A 22,317-nucleotide genomic window follows, 5' to 3' on the forward strand; every position below is an offset into this window, starting at 1 on the left:
AATCCCCACAATCTATGAACTAGTAATGGGTGAAAAGGCCAGGGGGATTCTAACACGTGAAATCAATGTCTTGTATTTTAAGAGGAGCAAAAGTAAAGTGATGTTGTCTGCGTGGGGGGTATGGAAGGCGGCGTTGAAATTTCTTAAGATTCCTAAGATTAATGGTACAATAGATATCTGGAACTCAAGCCCATTCTTACATCTTGGACAAAATAGGAATAGTGGCCTCTGGAAGAGCTTGGGCATTAGATGTTTAGGGGATGTTATGTATAAAGATGATCTCTTAGGGTTTGAGGCCTTGCAACAGAAATTCGGTATCCCCTCAAATCACTGGCTGTTATACAAACAGCTAGAACAAACAGTGAAGGCACTAAGACCTAGGGTTTCTATTCAGGAGCTAAATCCACTTGTGCAATATATAATGACTGGGGGTAAAAAGATTAAAATAGGCTATAATCATCTTCTACAGGGATTGGAAGAGGATATCGGACAAGTAGAAAATGCCTGGGCTGTAAGAATAGGAGATCCAGACATTGATGTGGATTATGCTCTGGCATTAAATAGGAAAGTATTAAGAGCGACCAATCTGAAGGCACAACATTATAAGATGATTTTTAATCTTTATTACACCCCCGCTAAGCTGTTTCAATGGGGTAAAAGGGATACAGATAGTTGTCCAAGGTGTAACCAAGGTCCGGCAGATCTAATACATATGTTTTACCCTTGCCAGAATCTCAAGCCTGTTTTGAAAGAAATGGAGAAGTTTTTATCGGGGTTGCTAGAGTGTCAAATTACTCTATCCCCAACTACTGTTTTGATTGGCAGGGATGAAAATCTTAAAGTTGAACAGGAAGCCGAAGCCTTTATTTTTCTGTGTGTCGCTGTTTTTAGAATTTTAATTGCGGCGGCCTGGAAAGACCCGATAGCTCCTACATTCCAGATGTGGCTTACGAGGTTGCTAGGGACCCATAATATTGAAGAATGTTTATATAATTTTAAGGGTAAAAAGAGGAAAGAGTATGGTAAAAAGATATGGGCTCCGCTAAGTAACTGGAGGAAAATAAGTTGATTGAGTTTAAGTGTCCCTATACTACCTATTATTCTCTGTAAGGTAATGTCTTCCTATGATGCCAGCCTATGTAAGCCGTTCGGTAGTTTTAAAAGAAGTATTTATATCTGCGAATCTGTTTTTATCCTGATGTCTAAATTTCTGATATGTCTTTTTTTTACCAGCTGATATCTGTAATCTGTAAATATGTATGTGTTTTCTTATTCTGATCCATCTCAATAAAAAAAAAATAAAAATAAAAATAAAAAAAAAATATGACCACTACATACCACATCTGTTTGCTTGTACTGTAGAACTGATAAGTAGGATATAATAAGGTGTTCGTCTTGAGCTATTACAAAGGTGACAAAAAACAATAGAAAATAACTCCTTCTAACTGCGCTGGTGAGTGTCAAGTATCTAAAGTGTAAACTCTCCCTCTGTATGTTCTGGGAGGATACTGGTAGAACATCCAATATTTCTGTAGATATGGTAATGAGCTGGAACTAACACCATGAATCTTGCATTAATATCTCTTAAACAGGACATACATTCAGGTCTTCCACAATAGTCACAAAATAAATATATATACATCTTAAGGCAGCGCACAGCGCTGTTACCGTGATTCTGTGTAGAGACGCCTGAAATATGCACCACACTCAGGTCCACGCAAGAACCCCAGAATACATATGTAGCTGGCCAAGGAATGGCTGAAATGAAGACGTGCACAGGGGAATCCAGCAACAAGTGAAAAATAATATGAACAAAATAGCAGTGCCCAGCCGGATGGCGGAGAAAATCCCGGCCACCAGGCGAAACACCAGGAGGAAATAGGAGGGGAAGAAAGGGCCCTAACTATCTAAAAGAACTGTATGGGAGCCCAGCCGGATGGCGGAGATCAAACCCTGACGCCGGGCGGAGCACCTGAGGACGAAAAGGAGAACAGAGGCTGAACCCAGCCGGATGGCGGAGAAGATCCCGGCCGCCGGGCGATGCTCAAGGAAGGGGGAAATATCGACGATTACAGCAAACAATGTAACCACCGCACATGTGGACGTCAGGTGGAGAGATGTCCCCTAACCACAGATTCCGCTGAAGGAGCTATGGAAGCCGAAGCCCACAAAACCTTGACAAGAGGGCAGGAATAACTCCAGCAGCAAAAATGGAACCAAATCAAAAACCGGAAGTCAGGCAATGCAGAAACGGGACGGAACCCAAAACGGAAGGAGCTAGACGCAAGAACGTAAAGCGTTGTTCTGTTGTTCTTGGCGTCTTATATAGTAGATACAATTAAAGGTACAGTGTCGTAGGGAAGTCGGGGCATGACAGTGAGTATAGGTGTGTGTGTATATATATAGTGTTAATACTTACAAATATTCACGTTACAACGCATATGTCTTTAGCATGCATGCCTTTACCACAAAATTCTAGTGTTTTACAAGTACATACAAACCCATTATGCATACATACATGTGGGTATATATATATATATATATATATATATATATATATATATATATATATATATATACTATATATATATATACATAGGTTTATACTTACCAGTAAATTAGATACATTAATGGGGTAAAGGCAAGCACGGTAAATGCATAGTAGTTGTAAAAGATAGTTGTTGTTGAAACTTAAGCGGTTTAGACTAAGTAGTGGTTAAGGAGTAGTTGTTTAGACTGTAGTTGTTCAAGTGGTAGTTGTTCCATCATACAACCCATATTTTTATATATATCCTGTGTGGTTCTTTTTCGTTTAACCTACACTACATGATTAGATCTAGTAAAACAAGTCACTTAACACTCCTTGAAGATAAGCCTGAAGGCTACTCTCCACAGCTACCACTTAGAGAGCTTTCTATGGTTGTCTATGACTACTAAGATCACCGTAAGGGTTGCCTGGATTAGTAAACAACAAGTGGTGTACAGAGTTCCCCTAGGGTGAGCTAGAGAGTTAGCCCAACCAGTCTTCTCTCTCACTTAATCAGACAGGTAGTGGTAAGGGGGTCTAGAGTGCGCGGGGTAGACCCTTTTTCCAGAATGTAAGGATACCTCACACAGGCTACCGGCAGGACCACAACTGTAGTCCCAGCCGATGACCGTCCAGCGTCATCATCGGTATCCTGCTCCTTCGGCAGGCTGGCGGTGCAATGCCCGTCGGGCAGCAAGGGAAGCTGCACTTTGGCGGAGATCTTTTATTCTGGGCCAACGGGTGTGTGTGTGTGAGGGGCCTAAAAACGTGCAATCGTGAGCACGGTGGTGTGGTTAAAAAAAGTCAGTAGAGTCCTGTAGGCGATTATTTTAATGGTCAGGCTCACTGCTTTGATTAAAAGTTAAAGGGGTATTAAGGAGTGGTGAACAATGAGACCAACCCTTAGTCAACCCTTATTGTGAAAAAAACGGTCAACATGTTTCACGCCCTAAGGGCGATTCATCAGGACCTTCGTGCTCATAAAATTGCTCGGAACCTCCAAGTTAGGAGGACACCGGTATACGACCTGTAAAAGTGTCGTTCAAAAAATGGTTCCACGCAAGGGGCTTCCTGGGAACTGAAAGGAAATAAAAAAGGCAGACACAAATGACGACAAGGTTAGTCTAGCTCTACTACATTGTATTCGTGCCTCTGTTCAGAATGTCAGAACATGCGTGCCCAGTGGGTAACCTGTCTCGAAAGTGACTGCGTCAGGTGCTATTGTGAGAGAGAAAAGGGTCAAATTTCAATGGATTTAATGCGTGTGAGGGACTCGCACTGCATTACGCTGCAATGCTGACTCGCTATAGCATGCACTCCAATGAAGGTGCCGTGAATTGGGCTATGCAGCGTGCATGGTGAATTGTGTCATCACGCTGCGAAACCAGTGTCAGTTATGCACCTCAGGGTGATCAGGCGGCATGTGACACCGGTTTTCAAAAAATTGTGGACTTCAAGTTTTAAGCCCTCAACAGTAAAATGCCACACAGATATAACCAAAAATAGTGGTTTAACACTCTGTTTTGATAGTAACTTCAAAGCTGGTGGAGTGATCGTGTGTACCAGCGTGCGTGGGGTGTCTGGGTGTAGCTGCGAGTAAGGCAAGAAATACAATGCCCTCTTCCACCCGGTGGTGTGAACGGGGTAAATCTACAAAGCGGCGGTACACTTACCCTTACTAATCCCTCATGAAGTCTCGCAAGCTGTCCAGGTGGGGCCAGCAGCGAGTGAGGGAATCCTGCGGGGAAAGAAAGGAATCCCGTGGGATATTTCAGGGGAAGGGGAATCCATCCGGTAACCCGCGTTCAGGTGCGGGAATACTGCGTGTCATAGCAGGTAGCTGCCGGTTATTTGGCTCAATACCTTACCTCACGGGTCGCTGCAGGCTGGCTTCTCTGCACCTACCCTTCCCACACGGCTTCGGATGTCTGGACAACCGGAACGATAATCAGACAGTGTCCGGGACAGATATGGAAAAGTTGCGCGCGCAACGAGGGGTGTGTTACTCACGTTGCTAGGTGACGGCGCGCAAAGGTAGACACCAAAGAGGGGCTTGCTCAAAGACAGCGCAGTCCGGGAAAGGTTGAGCGGGCGCCATCTTGGGATGGTCAGAGATGTATGGTGAAGCATACAAAAGCATTTAGAAGTGGACAACAGGTCCAGAATCGTGACTATCTGGCGAGAGTAGTCCAGGGCACCCCATCGTTTAATCCCAAATCATCACACTGTAATCGATGTATCCATCTCTGTTCATATCTGAACAGAGCTTTTTGGTTGAGATGTGTTAAGGACTCAATAACAGTCCATCGGATGTTTTCCGGAGAATGATTATTGTCCTTGCAATGGTTATAGAGCTTAGTATGTGTCTTATGACATCGGATGTTGCTGTTATGCTCCATTATCCGTTGCTTGACAGGGCGCATGGTCATCCCGATGTACAACAATTCACAGGGGCAGATTAAAACATAAATGCACCTGGAGCTGTTGCAGTTCGTATGTTTGTTTAATGTCCACGTGAAACTGTTATTAAGTACAATTGTCTTGCCCTGGATGGTTTGTGGACATACGACACAAGTACCGCACCGATAGTGTCCGGTTACTGGGGGAAGGTCCCAGAGCGTATTCACAGCTTGGATGCAGGTTTTCTTGGGACGGGTATGGATGAGTGTGTCCTTGAGATTAGCCGTCCTCTTAAAGGCAAAACGTGGGCGTGGTAACTCCATCCCTGCGGAATTGAGGATGCCCCAATGTGTATTAACAGTTTTTTTGATAAATGAGGAGTTCCTGGTAAACGAGGTAACGCAGGTGATCTTATCGTCTGGTTCCTTGGGATGCACTTCAAGTAAGGCCTCTCTGTTATTATTAAGGGCTCTTTTGGTGGAGTTTCTTAAGAGCCGCGTGGGATACCCTCGATCCAGGAGTTTGGTTTGTAGGGAGCGTGCTTGTTGTTTGAAGTCGATGGTTGAGCTGCAATTTCTCCGGAGGCGGAGAAATTGACCGAATGGTAAATTGTCCCTCAGGGATCTCGTATGATGGCTAGTGTAAGGCAGCAGACTGTTCCTATCTGTCTCCTTTTTGTAGAGAGTGGTACTAATCGTAGTGGGTTCCAGGACTATGGTGAGGTCCAAATAAGGTATGGATTCATTGGAAATAGTGCCCGTGAACTTCAGGAACGGGTCTTGTAGGTTTATCCAGGTGCAGAACGCCTCACAGGTCATCCGGTCCCCCTTCCAAAACACCAAGATGTCGTCAATGTATCGACGCCAGCAGGTAAGATTCTCACGGAAAGGATTGTGTTCAGTGGGGTAAATGCATCTTTCCTCAAACGCTGCCATGTAGATGCAGGCCAGGCTCGGCGCGAAGGTCGAGCCCATAGATGTCCCGCGAATCTGGTGATACAAGTTGGACTCGTATTTGAAAAAATTTTCGGTAAGCGCGATATGCGCCAATTCCATAATGAAGGAAACCGGAGTAGGGGACAGCCACTCCTCTTGTCGTAGGAGAGAGTCCACCGATTCGAGCGTTGCCTGTTGTGGTATATTGGTGTACAACGCTTCCACGTCGAGTGTCAGGAGGAGATCGATGTCCTCTCTGCCATCCATGTCATTGATAAGCCGAAGCACATCTCTGGTGTCCTGTAGATAAGACGGGATGAGTTTGACCAGAGGTTGCAGGAAAGCATCACAGAATTGAGACAGGGGTTCCAAAATTGAACCGATGCCGGACACGATGGGTCTTCCTGGGACTGGGGTGGTGCCCTTGTGTATTTTGGGCAAGATGTAGAAGTACGGTATAACCGGGTCCGTGGTTACCAGAAATTCTGCCTCTTTTTTACTCAGCCATCCATTGGTTTCTGCTTCAATAACCAGGGACATCACGGTGGTCGTCAGTCGGTTGGTTGGATCCTCTGTCAATGGTCTGTAGTGGGTCGTGTTTGATAGTTGACGTCTGCACTCCAGATCATAATCGTCGTAGTTAAGTATGACGGTAGCACCCCCCTTGTCCGCTTGCTTGATGACGATAGAAGTATCTTTACCAAGGGAGGAAGCTGCCTGTCTTTCAGCATTGGATAGATTATTAAACGGTTTAGTGGACGGTATATCCCTCATGGATCTCAGAACTGCTCTTTCGAATGTCAGGACCTCTGGTGGTACCATCCCATCCGTGGGAGTGAACATAGATGGTTTCCTGAGACCCGTGTCTTCACAGGGGATGTCTGGCTGATTCTCAAAAAATGCCCGGAGACGTACCTTCCTGAAAAACTGCTTCAACTCGATCATTTCCTGAAATGAGTCGGGGGTCGGTGTAGGGACAAACCCTAGTCCTTTTTCCAGAAGGGTCTTCTCTGTAGTAGTCAGGGTTCTTTTGGAGAGATTCACGATCAGGCTCTTCTCCCTCTGGATGTCGTGCTCCTGGTTTCCACCCCCGTTGGTTCTGGCGTCTGGTCTTGCCATTGAACACCCTTGTTCCCGCCTCGCTTTCGCCCTCTTCCTCTGCCCCAACCTCTGCCTTGAAAAGGAGGCGGATTAAGGGGGTAGAATTGCGGGGGGCCCTGAGGGTAAAACGGATATTGCCATGGTGGTGGTACATGAGGTGGGCCATGGAACATTGGTCCTTGGTGGTATCCTTGTTGCCAGGAACGTGTGGGTCTTGCATTTCTCGCCGGATAGCCTCTGCTGGAGTCGCTGCTCGTGGAGCCACGCCTGGTGTCTGTATTCGAATTTTCATCCGAGGAGTAGTTATTCTTTTTCCCTCTGAAATCATCTTTGAGATAGGGGTATACTTTTTCCTTTGCAAACTTAGCTATGTCTTTCTCCAATTTGGTGGTTTTTTGTTTAAGCAGGAAGTCATAGTGTTCAGTCATCTCCTGGTTAATCTCAGCGAGTTTAGTTGTGAACGCTGTTTTGTTATTTTTAGAGGTGGCGTTTTTCATAGTCGCTTCTATGGCAGAGATCTTCTCCTGGAGTGCCTCAGACAATCGTTTGGCGGTCTGGATTAGTGCAAGCAGCTTCACTTAAATAATTGTGCACCTTATACTAAGCCTCCTATGTTGTGTCATTGAGCTTGTAAGTATATTATATTATCTTTCCCCACAGCTTTCTGCTTTACATTTGTATTGCACTTTAGGTGGAGGCTTAGCAATAATCTTGCCTGTGTGGGATGGATAAACAGGTGTCGCTGCTGATAGTCCAGTTCCTCCTGAAGGTACTGAAGATGCTTGTGGCTATGGAAGTTTGCTGTGGAAGGGTGACTGGGCTCCGATGTCAGTTTGGGCCTTGATGTCACTTTGGATAGGAGTGCTTGTTTTGGCTTCGAATTAGCTTTCGCCATCAACGTTTTTTTTTGGCTCTGAAGTTTCTTTCAACGTCAATGCTTGCTTTGGCTTCGAAATTGCGCTAAGGGGAGGCTGGGTCTTGCCTGGCTGACTAGGTGCCGGAGTAGAAACCTATGTCGATTCCGAAGCCTTATATTAGTGCCAGCCATTGGGGGAGTGTAGTGGCAGTCTGGGAGGCTGTGACTTGGAATGAGGGCTGGAAGCCCTGCCCTCAGAGGGACAGTGAGTGCCTTGTAGGGATGTGGAATTCACTGCGTGTAGCCCCTCTCGTTGTGCTGGTCTGGCTGCAGATCTGGGTCCTCAGGCTCAGACAGCGACTCAAGTCTGGGCTGAAAGTTGTTACGTGGCAGGCATCGTCATCCTCCTCAACTTCCTCCCAGTCGATGTCCTTCCCAAAGATATAGGGGTTCTCATTGTCTCTCTGCTGTTTCATGGCATGCAGTGCGAGCCCATGGACACGGACAGTCTCCTTCTACTAAAACGTCAATCAATAAATTTGTATTTGTAGAGTGCGCTAATCACCCCGAGGGGTATCCATGCGCTGCGTTGGGTGGGCCTACTCGAACAGTAAGGTTTTGAGGTCAATCCTGAATTTGGTGAGGGAGGTACAGGTTCGGAGGTGGATGGGGAGGTAGTTCTAGGCCTTGGCAGTAATGTGGGAGAAGGCACATCCTCTGGCTTGAGCACGGTGGATGCAGGGGACAGTGGCGAGGGCTAGGTAGGCAGACCGCAGGTGTCTGGAGGAAGGTCAGGCAGTTGTTCAGGTATTCTTGACCTCTGTTGTGAAAGACTTTGTAGGCGTGCATGAGCAGCTTTAATTGGAAGCTCTTCTTGAGGGGGAGCAAGTGCAGGATATGAAGGTGGGGGTGATATGGGATTGTCTGGGCAGGTCCAAGAGGATTCTTGCTGCTGCATTCTGGATTGTTTGGAGGGGCTTGAGGAGGAGGGTGGACGCTTCAGCATAGGGGGTATCCCAGCAGTCAAACGACTGGTGAGGAGGGCTTGTGTGACGGTTTTCTAGAGCAGGTTGGGATCCTTCTAAAGACTTTATGGCGCATTCAGAGGGTGCTGAAGCGAGTGGAGGAAACCAAGCTGACCGGTCATCTCATTGAGAGCTCGCTGTCAAGGATGATCCTGAGGTTGTGGGCGTGGGTGCTGGTACAAGGTTAGAGGGCCACGAGTCGTGTCATTGTGTGTGGGGGGGGGGGGGGGGGGGGGGGGGGGAGTGTTGTCCAAAGAGGAAAACTTCAGTTTTGGTGGTGTTGAGTTTAAGGCGGTTGGCTCTCATCCAGTTGGCAACGTCGGTCATGGAGTTCTGGAAGTTCACTCTAGTGGTGTCTGTGTCTTCGGTGAGGGAGAGAATGAGTCGGTGTCATTGGCATAGGAGAGGAGGTTTAGACCGTGACTGAGCGATGGGTGGCAGCTGAGTCATGTAGGCGTTGAACAGTGTGGGGCTAAGTGGGGTGCCCTGGGGTACGCTGCAGACAATGCCCTTGGGGTCGGAGATGTGCAGTGGGAGGCAGATTCTTTGAGTGTGTCTGCTGAGAAAAGAGGATAATAGTTTGAGGGCGTTGCCAAAGATGCCAATGTGGTGAAGTCTTTGGATGAGGAGGTGGTGGGAGACTGTGCTGAAGACTGCTGACAGGTCGAAGAGGATCATGGCTGCTGACTCCCTGTGGTCGAGGATGGCAGCTATAAGAGTTGTTTCTGTGCTGTGGTTTGAGCAGAAACCGGATTGGGAGGTTGTCGAGCAGGTGGTTGGATTCCAGGTAGTTTGGGAGTTGGCAGTTGACAGCTTTCTTCAGTAACTTGGCCGGGAAGGGGAGGAGTGAGATGGGTGGGTAGTTCTTGAGGTCAGATGGGTAAACTGTGGGATTATTCAGAAGTGGTTTGACTTTGGCATTCTTCCAGGTTTCCAGCAATGTGGTGGATCTGAACGCTGAGTTGATGATGCTAGTGAGCGAGGATCCAATTTCTTTGCGTCTGAGGTTGAATGTGTGATGGGGGCAGGGGTTGGTCGGGGCTGCAGAATGGATGGAGGACATGATGGATGTTGTGGTATTGATGCAGAGAGGTATTCAGTTGGTCAGGAAGTAGGGCGGAAGGATGGTAGGAGGAGTGGGGAGGTCTGGTTGCAGTGGTTGGGGTTCAAAGTTCTTGTAGATGTTGGCAATCTTGGTGTGGAACAAGTTGGAAAGTGAGTTGCAGAGGGAATGGGAGGACTTGAAGGTGTTTCTGACTGCATCTGAAGAGGAGAATTCACTGATGATGTGGAATAGTTCTTTGGTGCAGTTGGTGGACTGGAAGCGGGTGGCGAGTGTGGCTTTCTTTACTTCTCTAATGGCATGGTGGTAGGATTTGAGGGCCGTTTTGAAGGCTCTGTGGTCCCCCGGATCCTTGCTGGTGTGCCAGCGACTCTCCAGAGGTTTGCATTTGAGATTTTCTGCTTTGAGTTTGCGGGTGAACCAGTTAACGTACTTGATGGTTCTTCTGTTGCTGAAGATTTTGATGGGAGCGATGGAGTCGGCTCTACTTGTGATCCATTCGGATAGGTGGGCAAAGGCTTGATTGATGTCGTCGGATGTGTGGAGGGAGGATGAGTAGGAGGCCTCATTGTGGTCCAGAGACAGGTACAAATTGTAGACGGTGCGTTGGTCTGTCCACGAGTACTTCAAATGGCACAGTGGACAGGGTATAAAAGGTTTATTTTCCAACAAGTGGAGACCATTGGTTGAATGTGACACTCGTGGAAAGAGCTCGACCGGAGCCAAGACTCCAGGCGGTAAGAGGATTACTTTTGACAAAGAAGCGAAGTAGTCAACTACGATGTTGAGAAAGAATAAGTGCAGAAATTGTTAGAAGAGTATCAGTGACAACTGCTGCTTCCTCTCAACACGAAGTACAAACAGCAAATATACTGGCATATCTGTGATTCCTGACATCTGGATTTAGACAGGAATCACAGACTGATGAGATGAATAGCAGCGGTGTTCCATGGTACCCTGGTCGCATTTGAAGCATTTCAAGTATGTAGGTGATGTACATGGAAATCTGCGGATGCTCGAGGGAACACAATTATCACATCACATGCCAAGTCATCCAGTATCTTGTTGTTTGTACTCCTTATGAACTATTTTCCTGATATGCTTCTTGTTTACTTTTTTCTGTGCAAATGTTCTTTAGGTACAAACCCCCAGATCTTGCCTGAAAATACAGCTGGAAACCACTGAATTATGATCCCCTTTGTTCTGGCTCTTGCGCACAGTGTTGCAGAGGACTTGTGAGATAGGCGGCATCATGTGAGACTGAGGTAATCTCAGTCGCCCGTTCATCCAGGCCTTTATACAAGCTGCACCCTTCCAGTTCTTGATGCTTCATGTTGAGAGGACGCAGCAGTTGCTACTGCAAATGTCAATGATTTAGCTGGACATCTAGTTCTAGTCATCTGCTGGCTGATGCAACCGTCTTGCTCTTCAACCCAGCCCTGGAAGGTGACCCGACAACTCTGTCAATGACCGGACAGCTCTGTCAGTTAAGACCGTGAGCATTTTATTTATTTTCACTGGAGAACACACCATGAATGGGCTTGTGTACTGAATGTAACACATTCTTTGGTGAGACAGAAAAGGGACGCTTTGAAGATTCTTTTTGTTTCAAACGGATGGAGGCCTTAATTTAAATCAATATGCTGTGCATGAGTGAAAATGTGACTGCACATGGTACAATGTGTGGGAAACTTTAATACTGTTAAGGCAACAGTATGATGTGAATATTTCCTATGCTACATTTGTAACACTATTATAGATTCTTTCCTATTACTTGAAGTATGAGTATGTTGTTTGCCTTGGAACTAATAGCAGAGAGTGGACCCCAAATTGGTCTGAATGAGATAACTAGTGTCAATTGTATTCCTTTTATTTATTTTATATTCTCATGTACATGTAGCCATGTACCCATAGGTCTGAGATAAGATCTAATTTATCTATCAACAGAATGCATCTTCCTAAATTGAGTGCAGTTAGCACTGTGAAGGAAACAGCTCTCATCTTGGAAAACGAATCTCTAGCCACACATTTCTGGCATCACCACAAGGCTAAGCATGCAATAGTAGGTGTTCTGGTTCTGTTTCCTAGGGCGTTTCAGAGCAACCATCATTAAGCTGTCAGAAGGCCTGCGTAGGGCTCAGAACCACAAGTCCTAAGGGGTTGTACAACGTTACAACGCAGGTAAAGACATTGTATGACTTTACCACACATTTTTCCCACTCATGTTTTTACCACAAACATGCTTTTACAAGGCATGCATTTACCACGTATTATCGTTTTTATATATCAAAACAACATAAATGCGTGGTAAAGGCATGCGTTGTAAAGGCATGCATGTGGTAAAAATATGCCTGCTAACAAATACTAACAAATGCGTGGTAAAGGCACAACGAGGCAAAAACCTTGTTGTAAAGGTGGTTTCCCGTCCTAGGGTAGGAGTCATACCTGGGCAGGGTTGAGTATGTGACACAAATTTAGCATAGGAGTGATGCTTCGTGTTTGCTTTCCTTGCCGGTCAACGTGCTGTATGAATTTGAATATTTTCTCAATTTTATTTTAGATTTGTTCCCAGGGCCAGAGTGGCTACCGGGAGGTTTGGTGTGCTGCAAGCTGGAAGCTTATTTCACTGCGGTGGGGGCTGATTTTGTTGATGGGGATCTGCGTGTGCTTCTAAATCAACAAAGCAAAACGAATGGCTTTAAGGTCTAGTTTCTTACCTGTAACTCCAGTTCTGTAGTAGGGGTATCTCAGTTATAGTCATAATCATGTGAATAGTCCCGCCCATGTGCGTGGACCCCGGAGCAATCGAAATAGTCTCTTAAGTTGTCCTCTTCTGCAATCCTGCATAGACACTTAAGAGAAAATCAAAGACAAATAATGCAGCCTGAAATTAACAAGTCTACACTGGTCAGTACTTCATCGTGAAGTAAAAAAGGATAGCCAGATAACACTAAAATGTAAACATTTGCTAAGCTTCACACATAGAGAAACTCCCCTTCACAAAATTCCTTTGTCATGATTGAGAGGAAGGGTTGGACAGACAAGCCCCATAGGCTGCCATTATGTGTCTGTAAATGGATACCGTGTTTTTAAGGAACCCTCCAGAGATCCTCGGTATCCCATGATGCACAGCCAAAGGCTGGTTACTTTCAGTTCTTTTTGAAGGTGTACAAAGCCAGGCCTGTAGCATTCAGGATATAACCGTTTCATCCACCAGGGAGGAGGGCCGGTTACCCCTACTACAGAACTGGAGTTACAGGAAAGAAACTACTCCTTTAGTAGTAGGGGGATCTCTGTGTATAGTCATAATCATGTGAATATTGTGGCAAGCCCATCCCAAACAAACCAAACCCAGCGATGGAAGAAACAGACAGAACTACTACTGTACAAATAAGTTTCTCAGCGAAGCCTGCCCAACCTGAGCATCTGCCCTGGCATCAGAGTCCAGGCAGTAGTGTTTAGCAAAGGTATGGACTGACTTCCAAGTGGCAGCTCTACAGATGTCTGCAATGGGGACACTGCAGCAAAGCCGCTGTAGCAGCTTAACCTCTGGTAGAGTAAGCCTTAGGCTTACCCTCTAGAGTCTTGTTAGCTTTCTGGTAACACAGTTGAATACAGGACACAATCCACTGAGAGATGGACTGTTTAGAGGTAGCAAGGCCAGTCGTGACCGATCCATAATTAACAAATAATTGATCTGATCTACGAATCTCCTTAGTCTTATCTGAGTAGAATTTCAACACCCTTTTCACATCAAGAGAATGAAGGGACCTCTCCGCCAGAGAGGAAGGATGCTGAAAAAACGTGGGCAAAGTAATCATTTGATTCACATGGAAATCTGACACCACTTTAGGAAGAAACTTTGGGTGAGTTCTTATGACAACCTTAGATGCATGAAAACACAGGATAAGGCTCTTGGCAACAGAGAGCCTGGATCTCACTCACCCTGCGAGCCGATGTTATAGTTATAAGGAAAGCTGCCTTCCAGGATAGATGCTGTAGACAAGCCTTATGAATAGGCTCAAAAGGCTCCTTCATTAGTCTAGACAGCACCACATTAAGCTCCCACGGAGGCGAAGGATGCCTAATGAGAGGGAACACCTTCTTCAAACCTTCCAGAAAACCTTTGATGACTGGGATTTGGAAAAAGGAAGTTTGTGAAGGGCATTTCCTATAAGCAGTTAAAGCTGCTAGGTGAACATTAATGGAGTGAAAATTAAGGCCAGATTGAGCCAAATGCAGTAACGACTGACGAGGAGCTGCAGGGTGAGCAGATTCCAGAGACCTGGTTGGAGAATAGGTCTTGAAGTACTCAGAGTCCGAGGTATGAATCACCCTCCTCCGCTCGCGGGGAGGCCTCGAAGAGGAAGCTCTGGAAGCAGTGCCCCTTGACGGCGAACGTCAATGCCGATGTGACCTTGAACTCTTAGATGTGGAGATGCTGACCACAGAGGGTGACAGGCTCCTCAACGATGAGCTCCGATGGCTTCTCGATGTTGACTTTCTTCTTGACGTCTACTTTCTTCTGGACGTAAATTTTCTTCTCGACGGCATCGATCTTCTCGTCGACCTGCACGTCGCCAGCGGAATGCGGTGTCGCCTCGACGGCGAGCGCCGGTGTCTCCTGGACTCAGTCGTCTGTGATGTCCTCGACCTCGTCCGAGGTCTCAACCTCCTTCCCCTAAACGTTGATCTTCAACGTCGTTTAGACCCAGAGTCCTGGGTCGACGGGGAGCATATTGTTGTCATACCTGGTTTCGACCGGGACCGGCGTAGTTTCTGAGCCTTCTTTCGACTGGGGAGCCCCCCATGGGCTGTTGCATGGGTAGTGGAAGAGGAAAGGCTCTCTCCATGTCCAGATGTCCCACCTGCAGCCTGTTGTCTTCTCTGCTCCAGGCCTTGAAGTTGAATCTTCTCCCTGTCACGCAGGGTCCTCCTGGAGAATGACATGCTGATGACACAGGAGTCAGAAACATGAGATGAAGGAAGACAGAGTATGCAAACCCAGTGAGAGTCCGACTTGGCCTTCTTCCTGCCACATTCTGGGCACTTATCAAATAAAGATGGCATTTTGACAAGAAAACAGTGGCTAAACTGCCCCAAAAAGACAGCAAAAGGAAGGAAAAGTCCTCAGACATCGAGTGAAACACTCAAACTATCATAAAAGCAAAAAAAATTGGAAGATATACCACTAAAGGTAGAGCTCAATGCACCAGGGTCCTGCTAGCAGGAGCCAGAAAAAAGAACTGAAAGTAACTAGCCTTTGGCTGTGCATCATGGGATACTGATGGTCTCTGGAGGGTTCCTGAAAAGCACGGTATCCATTTACAGACAACATAATTGCAGTCTATGGGGCTTGTCTGTCCAACCCTTCCTCTCTATCATGACAAAGGATTTTTGTGAAGGGGAGTTTCTCTATGTGTGAAACTTAGCAAATGTTTACATTTTAGTGTTATCTGGCTATCCTTTTTCACTCCAGGATGAAGTACTGGCCAGTGTAGCCTTGTTAATTTCAGGCTGCATTATTTGTCTTTGATTTTCTCTTAAGTGTCTATGCAGGATTGCAGAAGAGGACAACTTAAGAGACTTTTTCAATTGCTCTGGGGTCCACGCACATGGGCGGGATTATTCACATGATTATGACTATACACGGAGATCTCCTACTACAGAAGTGGATGTGCCATCGATTTCTTCATTGGGTGACTGACTAAAGTGTGTCTGAGAGAGTGGAGAACTGACTATGGGCCTGATTTAGATCTTGGCAGATGGGTTACTCCGTCACAATGGTGATGGATATCCAGTACACCAAAATATAAATCCCATTATAGTCAATGGGATTTATAATTTGGTGGAAGGGATATCGGTCACCGTTGTGATGGAGTAACTGTTCGCCAAGATCTAAATTGGGCCCTTTGTCAGTAACCTCCGCTGTGAGGGATGGGAAGCCTTTTTTCATCAATTCTGCCAGGCGGGGCTCCAACGGCAAATTTGAAGCTTTGATTTTCTTGGCCAGCTGCATTACTTCCACTTTTGAGAGGAGATTTCAGGCAGATAACAATGTTTACTCATAGATTACTACAGATTACATACAGATTGCTCATGTAAGGGGTAAGGATACAAAGTGGAAACAAAAACAATATGCAGACTCAAAATATACACACAATAACTAAAGAAAGAAGAAAGTAATACTCCTACCTTGTTGCTACTGCCAAACAATGGTGAAAGATTTACCATGGCAGAGGAGATCGCAGAATGTTGAATGGAAGATCGTAAAGGTCACAATTTAATGAGAACTAAATATCTGAACAAATTCCCTGGGTGGTGGATGTAAGCGGGATTGCTCATTAGTGCTTGATAATCTCCAAAGCAATGATCAGACATAGGAGAGGGTGTCACCAAGATGCTAACATTGGAAATTGACGAGTTGGTGCTATTAGACTTGGCACTAGTCACTCATCTACTCACTCACCACAGCAATTGATGGGTCCAGCTCAGATATTTGCATTCTGCAGGGAGGGTGCTGGCAATGGAAGCTGTCATCGGAGATCAAACCATCATCAGAGGGCTCCACTGTAGGTTGAGTGGTGTGTGGGTCCAGATAGATTAACTGCTCTCCTGCAGGTGTGAAAAAGGTTAAGGAGAGATTCAAGTTTAAGTGGAGGGAGAATGGTATGCAGATCCAGTGAACATGAAGGTGGCATTTCATATGGCTAAAGTGAAGATGATCTAATGGATAAAGAGAGAGAAGTTGCTCATTAATTTAGTAGATGCCAAAAGCGCTGACAGGCCTTGAGAACATCTGCCCGCACATAACCATTGTACTCACAATGGAAGGTAATTCATACAGGAATATAGAAAAGTAGAGGAAAGGATGCTATGAAAAATGTACATGCAAACGTTTAGACCAGGATTATTATCATGGGAGAGGAAAAAAAGGAAATATTAATGGAGCAAACTGCCAATCAAAGCTCATGTTTAAAGGAATGGGAGCCATGAGACGACCGGCAACAATGGTAGTAAAACATTGAGACACACGAGAGGAGAGAAAGCTGATTACTGAAATTGTGAGTATGTGGGCCAGTTAAGAGTGGCACATTTGCAGAGAAGTGACATTCCTAGGGCAGAGAAAAGACATTTAGTGGCATGGATAGTAGATCAGGATAGAGAAGTAGTCAAAATTGTAGGTAAGAAAAGATCAAAGGTACTGGGCATACAGAAACGCTGGGTGCCATAAGAATTAAGGTGCTGTCACTCAGTGGAAACCTTATACCCTGAAGGAAGGTAGGTCACCCGGGATGTGGTGAAACCAAAGGAAATATATATAACCTGGAGCAATGATCCTGGAAGGAAAGATAGTCAGTGAGAGCATTTGGATTGAGTCAGTGGGAGCTGCAGGTTTAGAAAGAGGAAGAGTGAATGGTAGCAGCAGTGTTGAAGAAAGGCAAGTGTAAAAGGATAACCTGAAATGGAGGAACAAGAATTTCAGCCATAGCTGTGAGTCAAGAATGAAGGACATAATCATTGTCAACTTTGGGTATGAACTAAGTGATCCTCAATTAAAGTGAGAGTCCTGTGCATATAGTGTGGGGTGGTCCTGTTAAAGTAGGAGCCACAGGTAATACAGTTAATAGACAGCCAAAGGGTGTAACAAAGATTAAGAGGGAACTGTGGAAATTGTAAAAGTGGCAAGAAAAACAGTTAACAGTTTGGGATTAATGAGGTGTCTCAATGAAAAGGTTAATCATCAAGGTCCACTGATCAGATGAACCAAAGGAAATGATGGACGGAGCGTTGACAATACAAGCACTCACCCCCAGTCAACTGATCTGGGTTTAATCCATCACCGTTCTTTAGCCCACTCTGCCACCCCAGTTCAGACATAGCCATATGCAAATCAGTCTGACCCTGTGCCTCATGGGAACAGTCCAGCCCGAACTGCCAAGCCATGCCTTCCCTGGACCGGAAACAAGCTACGGAGGACCGGTTTCTGGCATTCTAGCCTTCTCCAGCCCGGCTTGCTTGAATCCAGTGGCAAAGTGAGCAAGGGACTCACGTCTGAGCATACCCTGCCAACTTATGGCGAACAAAGAAAAACCAAAGGAAATGATGGACGGAGCGTTGACAATACAAGCACTCACCCCCAGTCAACTGATCTGGGTTTAATCCATCACCGTTCTTTAGCCCACTCTGCCACCCCAGTTCAGACATGGCCATATGCAAATCATTCTGACCCTGTGCCTCATGGGAACAGTCCTGCCCGAACTGCCAAGCCAAGCCTTCCCTGGACCGGAAACAAGCTACCGAGGACCGGTTTCTGGCATTCCATCCTTCTTCAGCCCGGCTTGCTTGAATCTAGTGGCAAAGTGAGCAAGGGACTCACGTCTGAGCATACCCTGCCAACTTATGGCGAACAAAGAAAAACCAAAGGAAATGATGGACGGAGCGTTGACAATACAAGCACTCACCCCCAGTCAACTGATCTGGGTTTAATCCATCACCGTTCTTTAGCCCACTCTGCCACCCCAGTTCAGACATGGCCATATGCAAATCAGTCTGACCCTGTGCCTCATGGGAACAGTCCTGCCCGAACTGCCAAGCCAAGCCTTCCCTGGACCGGAAACAAGCTACCGAGGAACGGTTTCTGGCATTCCAGCCTTCTTCAGCCCGGCTTGCTTGAATCCAGTGGCAAAGTGAGCAAGGGACTCACGTCTGAGCATACCCTGCCAACTTATGGCGAACAAAGAAAAACCAAAGGAAATGATGGACGGAGCGTTGACAATACAAGCACTCACCCCCAGTCAACTGACCTGGGTTTAATCCATCACCGTTCTTTAGCCCACTCTGCCACCCCAGTTCAGACATGGCCATATGCAAATCAGTCTGACCCTGTGCCTCATGGGAACAGTCCAGCCCGAACTGCCAAGCCATGCCTACCCTGGACCGGAAACAAGCTACAGAGGACCGGTTTCTGGCATTTCAGCCTTCTTCAGCACAGCTTGCTTGAATCCAGTGGCAAAGTGAGCAAAGGACTCACGTCTGAGCATATCCTGCCAACTTATGGCGAACAAAGAAAAAACAAAGGAAATGATGGACGGAGCATTGACAATACAAGCACTCACCCCCAGTCAACTGATCTGGGTTTAATACATCACCGTTCTTTAGCCCACTCTGCCACCCCAGTTCAGACATGGCCATATGCAAATCAGTCTGACCCTGTGCCTCATGGGAACAGTCCAGCCCGAACTGCCAAGCCATGCTTTCCCTGGACCGAAAACAAGCTACTGAGGCACAGGGTCAAGGCTGATTTGCATATGGCCATGTCTGAACTGGGGTGGCGTGGAGTGCAAAAGCCGATGGATTTAGGCCCAGATCTCTGTACTGGGGTGAATGTATGACATTGTTCTGCATTCTGTCCATCAACTGTTATTTTTCCACTGATCAGATGAGACATACGTGTCAGCATGTAGCATCGGTTTCAAGCGAGATGGTGTTAGTAGACAGCGTAAAGAACCTCTGTTGGCAATGCTGGTGGGAACTGAATATGGAGAGAATGTTCTCCAGTGGAATCTATGGAATAGGAATAAGGGGAAGGCTGATTAGTTAATGGAAGAAGTGCCAAGTAGCAGGAGAAAATCATCAGGAAATAGGGGCGGACAGTAGTGTTTATAGGTCTGAAAGCATAAGGAGCAGACACTGGGAGCCATGGATATGGTAATCCCTGATGGTAGGTTTTCTTGTGGATGTGGGGGCCATTGGTTAAAGGATGGGTCTGGTGCGAGAGACAATGGGTGCATGAGTACCAATTAAGACTGGTAAGGACATTCATGGGACTTGTAGAAGCAGCAGGTAGTTGTAAATGCAGACGTGGAAGAAGGGACAACAAGTGGGAGCAATGGTCTGAAATGGAGTGCAAGGTCTAAGAGTAGACAGACATGATTTGTAGACCCAATGCCCAGACCTATTTTTGTACTGTAACTCACAATTATTGGAAGCTTTGTCCAACGCACTGTACTGCACTGGTTTTGGTTGTATTTATGTATTGTTTGTTTTCTTTAATAAAAAAACAGTTTTTTTAAAAAGGGTGGACAGACATGCGAACATGTATTCAGAGCCTCTGCTTTGCAAGAAGGCTGCATTCAAGCTATAGTTGTAGCTGTTTCTCTATCTGGAGAAAGTTAACTTTCATTACTCACCCACATATCCAATGAAGTAGTGGGCGCTGTTGGGTTTTCCTCCAATTACTCCCAGGGACTGAGGCAGCATGAAGCAGTGCTAGAATGAGATGGAATTCAAAGGAAACTCAGAAGCATCTGATCATGTATTCACACAATTTCATAGGGTGAACAAGCACTCTCAGGCATGCCTGTCCAATCTCGGGATTTCTTGCTTGGCTCTATTGGCTCAAATGCACTGACTTAAACTTGCTTGGAGGCACAACCAAAGTCTCTACTGACCATGGGCAAAGGAATTTCTGATCTTAATTTAGAGAAAAACATGCATTGTGTGCGCCATTGGCAAACATAAAGATGGCAGCTAAATGAACTTACTAACGTACTAAACTTTTGAAGCTACCAGCTTACCACAAAGGCTGTCTAAAAAATCCTTTAGGTTTCTCTCTAATGCTGCCCTAAATGCACACAGCCATGTGACGAATTCCACTACTCCACAGACTTCAGGACATGGGTAAGACCTTACCTGGGCGCATGTGCAGCACTAGTCATGGGGGGGGGGGGCTGAAATTATTTTGGACATAATGCATGCATTCACCTTAGGTTCACAAAATCCCTGGTACCCATACCCACAAGGTGCAAAGGCAATACAACAGCACAGGGTAAGGCGAATCCTTCCTACCTCCTCCTTTCTTCTGAAGCATGAAATGCCTGAGTGGGTGGCAGGATCCCCAGTCTCCAAGAATGATGAATGGGCAATACATTTGGCATTCCTATCCCCTCTACTCTTATCTGGTGGAACCTTCCTCTGACCCCTGGCTACCATTATTCCTTGGTGGTCAAAGTCAGTAATGGATGGGGAATACTACTGCAAAATCCTAACATGGTATGTGTATAAGGACTGACAGACAAGGGAAGGATCTTGGGCCTTGTCCACCTATTCAACAGGTGGATTACACACAAATGTAAAACGTTTAGAAGTAAGGTCACAAGTCTTCTCCTGCAATAGCTAAATTGAGCCCTAGTGACTCTGGCTCTCTTTATGGTCAGGTTGATTCCAGTTGTCTTTAAGTTCAGAGGGTTAAGCTGGTGAAATAAGGGTGTAATTGGCCTTCCTCCCAGCTAAATGTATTCTGTATTTATTTGAACTTTCTGTGTCCCCAGCCTCACTAGCCCAGGTTATCATTGGCTACCCTCCTTCGAATATTGAGGTTTGGGCTCCATCAATTCTCCTTTGTACGGTCAGAATTACAAAGGCTATCCGCTGCCATTCGTCTGCACTTCTTACCTTTAACGTTTCAATATATCCCTCATTGATGTCACTAAGTCCAAGACGCAGAGGGATGAGTAGTACCAATGCCTTCCACTGTAACAAACTGTTGGCTTCACCTCCTTCACTGAGGCACCCATTGTAAGATGCTCCCGCAATCACACAGGGATGGTCTTGTGCACAAAGCCTTTCTGTGGAAGGAAGACAGCAAACCTTTCACATGCAGAAGATGTACTTGGGGAAGTGCTACACAGGAAAATAAATCATGTGAGCCTATGACTCCTGAGCCAGAGGCTCTTTCACATTTTCCCATTCTAAGGTGCACAACAAAGGTAGTAACATGGAAACTCAAATGTGCTGTCTTAGGTAGCTGTCAATGTTCCTGGCCCCCATTGTCTTTTTTTCCCTAATCCTTTTCCATCCTTGTTAGCCATCTAAAGCGGCTACCAACAGCATGTTTACTACCTTACAAATTACCAAGAAATACAAAAAATGCAAATATAAAAATTGCTGTTCCAGCTCTCCAGTGTATGGTAAATGTCCTTAGGAGATACTATCTGTTTATGTACTGCATTGCTGTGACCAAACAAATGCTACATCGGACACAAGTTTGCATGCTACAGAGTTAAGTGCAGCTTTTAACAATACTGTGAAAGCATGACTGAGCTGAACGTGAGGATGGTGAAGAAATGTCTAAAATTTTACCATGACAAGACAGGAGCTATGACTGCTGGGTCTCACCAGCAGTGGAATGTGTAGCAGGTGACAGGTGGACACTGATTAATAGCAATAAACTGCTAAATTCCTGAAGCAGGATTGGTAGCATATTCTTAACGATAGCATTAACATACAGCAAATACTTGGGTCTTGCACAAGAACTGAATTAAATGATCTCTGGGTACTGGTTAACCTTCCACTTGATCTCAATTCATTGGGCTGTGCTATAATGTAGCTGTGGGCCTCAGATTGAG

At 45.9% G+C, this 22,317-nt stretch overlaps 1 protein-coding gene across 3 annotated transcripts in view; it reads right to left on the bottom strand.

The window, feature by feature from the left end:
* ATG4B (autophagy related 4B cysteine peptidase) overlaps positions 1–22,317 on the bottom strand; it is a 552,878-nt gene that overhangs the window by 163,482 nt on the left and 367,079 nt on the right. For all 3 annotated transcript variants that reach the window (XM_086944003.1, XM_086944004.1, XM_086944005.1), the window contains 3 exons: positions 21,365–21,537; positions 20,101–20,179; positions 16,377–16,522 (listed from right to left, as the gene is read on the bottom strand). In XM_086944003.1, the coding sequence (XP_086800129.1) occupies positions 16,377–16,522; positions 20,101–20,179; positions 21,365–21,537 (398 nt within the window). The remainder of the gene's footprint in view (positions 1–16,376; positions 16,523–20,100; positions 20,180–21,364; positions 21,538–22,317) is intronic.

Source organism: Lissotriton vulgaris, chromosome 11, assembly GCF_964263255.1.
Source record: "Lissotriton vulgaris chromosome 11, aLisVul1.2, whole genome shotgun sequence".
In the NCBI taxonomy this organism is placed as follows: domain Eukaryota; kingdom Metazoa; phylum Chordata; class Amphibia; order Caudata; family Salamandridae; genus Lissotriton; species Lissotriton vulgaris.